The sequence below is a fragment of the Lepisma saccharinum genome, chromosome 3 (assembly GCF_977018435.1).
Source record: "Lepisma saccharinum chromosome 3, izLepSacc3.1, whole genome shotgun sequence".
Classification (NCBI taxonomy): Eukaryota; Metazoa; Arthropoda; class Insecta; order Zygentoma; family Lepismatidae; genus Lepisma; species Lepisma saccharinum.
Genome location: NC_139231.1, coordinates 110,782,905 through 110,789,466, shown reverse-complemented (window position 1 = coordinate 110,789,466; position 6,562 = coordinate 110,782,905). Strand labels below are relative to the sequence as shown.

The 6,562-nt window shown below is 41.3% G+C and overlaps 1 protein-coding gene across 1 annotated transcript; it reads right to left on the bottom strand.

Moving 5' to 3' along the window:
- Positions 1-1,863: 1,863 nt before the first annotated feature.
- On the bottom strand, positions 1,864-3,903 carry LOC145985639 (uncharacterized). Its single transcript, XM_083119707.1, has 3 exons — positions 3,723-3,903; positions 2,961-3,096; positions 1,864-2,323 (listed from the first exon to the last, which is right to left on the bottom strand). The coding sequence occupies exons 1-3, from the start codon at positions 3,901-3,903 to the stop codon at positions 1,864-1,866; spliced, it is 777 nt and encodes a 258-aa protein (XP_082975833.1).
- Positions 3,904-6,562: the final 2,659 nt, after the last annotated feature.

The window sequence follows — 6,562 nt, the reverse complement described above, 5'->3', positions numbered from 1 at the left end:
ACCTCATCCGGTGTCGAACATGGGACACTTTGATTTCAAAGCGAAGACGTCACCACTTCTCCATGGGGTAGGCCATAGTTATCAAACTAAACCCAAGCCATACATTTTCACACATCAAACCACATACATAATGTGTACACACACACACAGAGAGAGAGAGAGAGAGAGAGAGAGAGAGAGAGAGAGAGTAAATGTGAGTGTGTTCATCTTGTTGGGGTCGTCCGAATACGTCGCATGATCAAGCAATTTTGATGTACAGACGAAATTTTCATAAACTTCACACTAATTTACGATAGACTCGAACCGACCTTCGTGGCGAAGTGGTTAGCACGACGCCAATGATCCCGGGATCGACCTGGGCATGTGTGTTCTTTGCGAGTACCCCTTCATCGGTTTCATATTATCACTCACCCTCATCTTCGCGATTAATCAAAAGTGGCAAAAAAGCGAATCAAAATAAATCAAATGAAATAAACAAACATACATAATCTGAATCACTATCAACAAATCTCAAAATATACTACCTTATTCACCTTTTCATCACAGAGAGAAACTATATACCAATATTGCCTGGAAACTTTTGACGCCTTCATAAAACACGATGAAAGGTCTTTGTCCTTTGTTATTGGTAATTATATTCACCCGTACACGTCAGTCAATGCAATCAAGCGCTCCAATAAAAAAACCTACATTTCTTTTTTGAGACTTGGTGCTGCCATCTCTTGATTTCCCGAAGAAGCGACGAGATCCAATCAAGCCTTTTTATGACGAGAGACGAAACAACTGACGTTGTTAAACGGCGGAACTTTCATACAAGCCAGGACATTTCATCATAAAAAAAATAACAATATCTTTATACTGCTGAGAATAAGAGCATCATAATTTTCGATTTATTGCATCTGTAAATGTATTTATAACGTATATTCTGTACCAATATGTGTTCTTAAATTTACGCGTGGGAAGTATTACCTTGTAAGAGTAGACGTTACACGTTGTCCGTCCCGAGTCAGTCACGTGCCCAGGAATTTCATAACGGAAGGGTATAAAGGAAAGAAGGTAGATTGTTTCTTTTTCAGCAGTTATCGTACATTGTACCTCCCCTCTAGTCTTACGTTTTATTTTTATTTCCGGAAAGATGAGACACAGAACAGGGTGTTAGTTAAATGTTTGATTTCGGAAAGGGGGTGCGTTCTAGGAAATCCACTCTTTTTGGAGCAGAAAAATGGACATTCTTCTTCCTTAGGCTACGGCCAGACGAGCGATATTTACTGCCAGAATTCTGCCGTAAATGTCGCAACTACAATTATCGCAAGTGGGTGGTCACACGGTAGCTGTAAATGTCGCTCTACTCTGCGTTAAATATAGCAACAAAATTTCTGCCCCGGCCAGACGAGCGACATTTACTACGAAAAGCATTGTGTTCAAAACGTGTCTTGAGTTTGCTGAAAGAAATTGCTCCATTCATAGTGGCATGTAACAATGAATTGCCAGTCGAAAGCAGCTCTGTGCTTGCTTCTGATTCGTCGTCGTCGGCAAAAGCGTAAGAGACAGTGGTGGATTCATCCTATTATTAGTGAAAGATCGTACAAAGGAAAGTTTGTGCTTCTTCATAGGAAACTGAAAGACTATCCAGATAAGTTTTTTGAATATTATAGAATGTCTACAAGCTCCTTTGAACTGCTACTTGCAACTGTGAGTGGTAGCCTGAAAAGAGAAGGTACAGTTATGAGGGACTGTATAAGTGTGGAAGAGAAACTCGCAGTTACATTACGGTAAGTTTAGTTTAATATTACTGAAAGTAAAAAGGTAATACATACTACACAGACATTGATAAAACTAGAACATAACAAGATAAAATGTTCTCTACAAATCAAAGAAAGATAACACTGACTCTGATTCAACATCTGATTCAACGGTAGTTCTGGATGATGATGATGTGCATGAAGTTTGGGGAAGCAAATTTGTAGGGGAAACTGCTTGAAATGAACCCCTGCGTTCAGCAGCATCATCGTAAGACTTGAGCAACTGCATGACCTTTATCTGAAATTCTAATTTATCTGAAGGATGTAGTGTTTTCACAGTTGGTAGCAATGATAATAGAAACATTTTGTCAGGATCATTTTCATGTGGGTCGGGCCAGTTTTTTCCAAGAATGTCCAACAATTCCCTCTCAAATGAATCTCCAGATCTCCTCTTTCGTTTGGCAGGTACAGCTTTAAAGTGTTCCGTCGAAGAGGTGGCATTGCTGGTAATGGTCTGCGAGAGTTCTTCCTCTGTTCTGTGGTCAATTTGGTCATCAGTTTGATCCATGTTTCCGGACGTCCTGCAGAACAATATTGAAAAGAAAAACATTCATGTTACAAAAGCATAATACAGAAGAACAGATCAAGAGACAGGCGGGGCATAAGTGTCCAGTCATCAATTTCATCATATCATCACTCATTCCCATCATCGATAATGCAGTGTAATGCAAGGAGTGAAAATATAAACCCAGTCCATCAGGTTCGTTCCCAAACAACATTAAATAAAGGAACGTAACGTGGACCGAGTATTATTCCATGTCGTGAACACGAGACATTACTTCCGACAATCTTCATCTCGTATTTTTCTTTAGCATCACTGCTCAATTTACAGAGATGTATACTCGTGACTGGCATACAAGCCGAAAAATTGCAATGTTGGTTGGGTTGTCTAGTCACACGGCGCATGATGGTCAGACATGGAGGACTTGCTTCAGTGCTTCTTCAATAGGATCGTTACAACCCAGCAGTGTCCGTGACTGTACATACATACAACTTTGTTAGGTCCAGAACCTCCACCCCATCCCCCCGCTCTCCAACAAGTTTCAGATCAGCTGCATCTCTGATTGCTTCACGTACATAAATGCTGGAGCTTATGGAAAAGAAAGTGATTCAAATGTATTAAAGGCTACAGATTTGGGGGAACAAATCTATTCTAACACATTATCTTTACCAGAGCCCAAGACATTTTCAAGTGAACATGCAGGTGATCCAATTCCATATGTGTTTGTAGCTGATGAGGCCTTCGCACTCTGCTCAAGTTTGCTGAGGCCATATCCTAACAAAAACCTAACACCTGAAAAGAAGATATTCAATTATCGACTTACCAGAGCAAGAAGATTTGTTGAATGTGCATTTGGCATATTAGCAAATAAATGGCGGCTGTTCCATCGCCCCATTGATGTTAGTCCGGAGTTTGCCGATTGTATTATCAAAGCATGCTGTGTACTACACAATTTTGTTAGGAAGAGAGATGGGTACAACTTTGAGGATACACTTTCATGTCCACTAGAGAATATACCTGCTCAGGGAACAAGAGGAAATAAAAGTGGTGTTCGGATGAGAGATGCTTTCACTACCTATTTTTGTTCTGATCAAGGATCACTTCCCTGGCAAAACGATTGCTTGTAAAGCTGTTCTCAAAATGTTCAAAACTTTTTCTATACTATGCTCCCCCACCCCTGCATGGAACACACCATTGGCATTGGCTGTAATTATTTACTTTCGTTTAACCCACTTATGAGCATAGTAATACATTATACTATGTTTTCATTTACTATCAATATCATTTCATTTCGTCTTGTTCATTGCAATGTTTGTAGTAAACAAAAATCCTAACCTGCTAATTGACGTAATAGTGTAAAAAATAATAACTATGTACTTTGTATTTTCAATACATTTTGATTCGTTTCAAGTACTTACCTATGTCGTTTCTTTCTTCAGAGGTCATATCTCCCCACTTCTCACCAACCACATCCATTGTCACTTTCATCCACGCATCCATCTTCATGTTTCTGTTCTTGTAGTCCTCACAATTCGTGTCAAACAAACAGGGATACTTTTGGACTTCAATTATTACATGTTCACTGTCAATATAATCCATAGTTGTACAGTTCGACAGTTAAATTACCGCAGTAAATGTGGCAGCTACAAATATCGCTACGCGTGGCCACGCTCACGCGGCAAATACTGCGGAAAAAATGGGTCCCGGCGCATTCCTTCGCGACACGACCTTGAAGACGCGCCAAACTGGCTACAATTACTGCTGCTTCTGGCCACTCCCATTTACGACCTAAGGGTGCATTTCTTCAGCTACATTTACGGCAGAATTCTGGCAGTAAATATCGCTCGTCTGGCCGTAGCCTTATTGTTATAATTTAGTAGTAATATCGATTACTAAATGAAAACATTAAAAATTATACGAGGGTCAGCCAAAAGGTTAGTTGCACTAGCATGAAAGACTGTACGGAATATGGAGGAAATTTATTGTATTTACATGAAATTACACTACAAAACTTCTCTACACAATCAAGTTTGTTCAAACATTTATCATAGCGTGACACGATTTTCTCTGTAACTTGTTCTAAGAAATACTGACCAACATCCGATAAACATTCTTGCGTAGCAGTTTTAACTTCCTCGTCGGTATGATAACGTCGTTTCGTAAGCTCTCCTTACGTAATAAGTCGTTCGTATCTCACATTAATCTTTTCTGTCGACTTGTAATCAAGGGTGTCGACCACCGTGATAGAGTGGTTAGAACAGCGAGCTAAGACGTCAGGGATCCGGGTTCGAATTCCGAGCTGGGTGTTCTTTGTGAGTGTCCCTTCACCAATTTCATCTTATCATCCATCATTAATCCTAATCGTTGTGATTAACCAAAAGTGGCATAAATGCGAAGTAAAATAACAAAAATCAAACAAAACATAGCTTCCAGTGTGGCCACCTGGTGTAGCCAACATAACATACATAACGAACATAGCAAATATAGCCTAGTATCCTGGGTGCCCGCAGCTTACACTGGACTTAAAACAAAACTTTGGCATACGAATGTCTTTAGATTACAGGATACATGATTCTCATGGTGTCGAAACGGAGCGCCAGATTAAATGCTTATTGTCCTGTGCTGAACAATTTGTTTAGTGACACCCAACCGCATGCATTAACCTGTGCATGCATTAACCGAGGGGCCTGAAATAAACACATGTTCGAACTATACTCCTAGAGAACATTGCAACACTGTCAGTCTCGCGCAAACCATAAAACATCCAATCGAATCCCATCAACAAGAACACGTGTCAAACATTGTAAAAAAAACATAATCGATTTTTCCGGTTTAATTGTTTGATGGGTTGTGCCCGCCCACGAATTGAAAACAAAGTTTGAAGCGTCGAAGCCTGTTCGACAAATTACATCCACGTACAAATAAAAAAGTAGGGAGGAGCACCGCTAAACAAATTATCCGGTAATGTTTGCATTCGTTTGTCAAAGCAACCACCTCCCTCCAACCTCTCCCACGCACCCCGCCCCAAATGGCAAATATACAGGGATGTACGTGCACTCGGTACGTTGGTTCAACAACCAGGGTTTTAGAAACAGACCCGGCCAACTGTCACATAAACCGTTCAATTTGCGAGTTTGCAGTAAATCCTCTAAATCCAAGTGCAGTAGGGTGGACAAAACCGCTTGGTAGATTAATGTGATATCGCCAGACCTATAGAATTGTTCGTGCATGCATTTAGGGTTAAAGAGAGACGCGGTGTCACTCAAATTCGTCTCCAGTGGCTGATGAACCACGATGAACCGCTATTGCGTGCCTGTAAGGGATATTCCAGACCAAAGCGACACGCAACAGGCGACAAGCAACACGTGTATGCTCGGTATTCAACGCAACCGTTCGAATCGAAGAGACACGACAAACTGCATCTGTTGATTGTCTCTTGCGTGTCGTCCGGACTGGGTCGTTTTCTCAATACCATGCATCGTGTGGCCTCAGACTGCAGTTCGCTTATTCGCGGTGAATGATTTGCTTTAGACTGAAGGGGCTTGCGAGAATTTACGGGAGAATTCACACCAATGCGGCAAGTGTCGCTTGGGAACTAGCCAATCAGCAGGAACGTTTCTCACCGTAACGGCATGACAGGCTGCACAAGCCTGCGTTCGATTGATGAAATCCTCAAGCGACACGTGTCGCCTGTCGCTTCGGTGTGAATTCTCCCTAATTGTCGCCCGTCACGTTTCGCTCTTGTGGACTGTCGCTTCGGTATGAAAGCTCTTGAAGAGATACCTTGCCTGTCTATCTTGTGGGAAAAAGCAGGTGCAGGGTTGCAAGTTGTCATGGCCATCCGGAATTTTTTTCTCCAGTGAGGGACTTGCAGTAATTTTTTCCAGAAACACTACTTGACAAAATGCTCATGTCCACTTGAAGCTCAGTGGACGAAAAGTTTAAGGTGGATTCCGATCAGCTGTGGACTCGAACTCGACTTTTGACTACAAGGTGACAGCGTTAGCCACTATACTATCCAGGCAATACAACAACCACTGGTTTAATTTTAAATTCTGACGTTACTGGGAAACCCTTTATCAACCTTACTGTCAATCCGGTCCTCTATTAACTAATGCAAAACATTGTCACGGAAGACACGTGCATGAAGTAAGTAATTTTGCCTGACAATCACTTTCCAAGGGAATGAGGGAGTTCCTAAAGGCTGTCGTATTACTTACAATTATGATAACTTACATGTGTGTTTTGTTTAATCGCT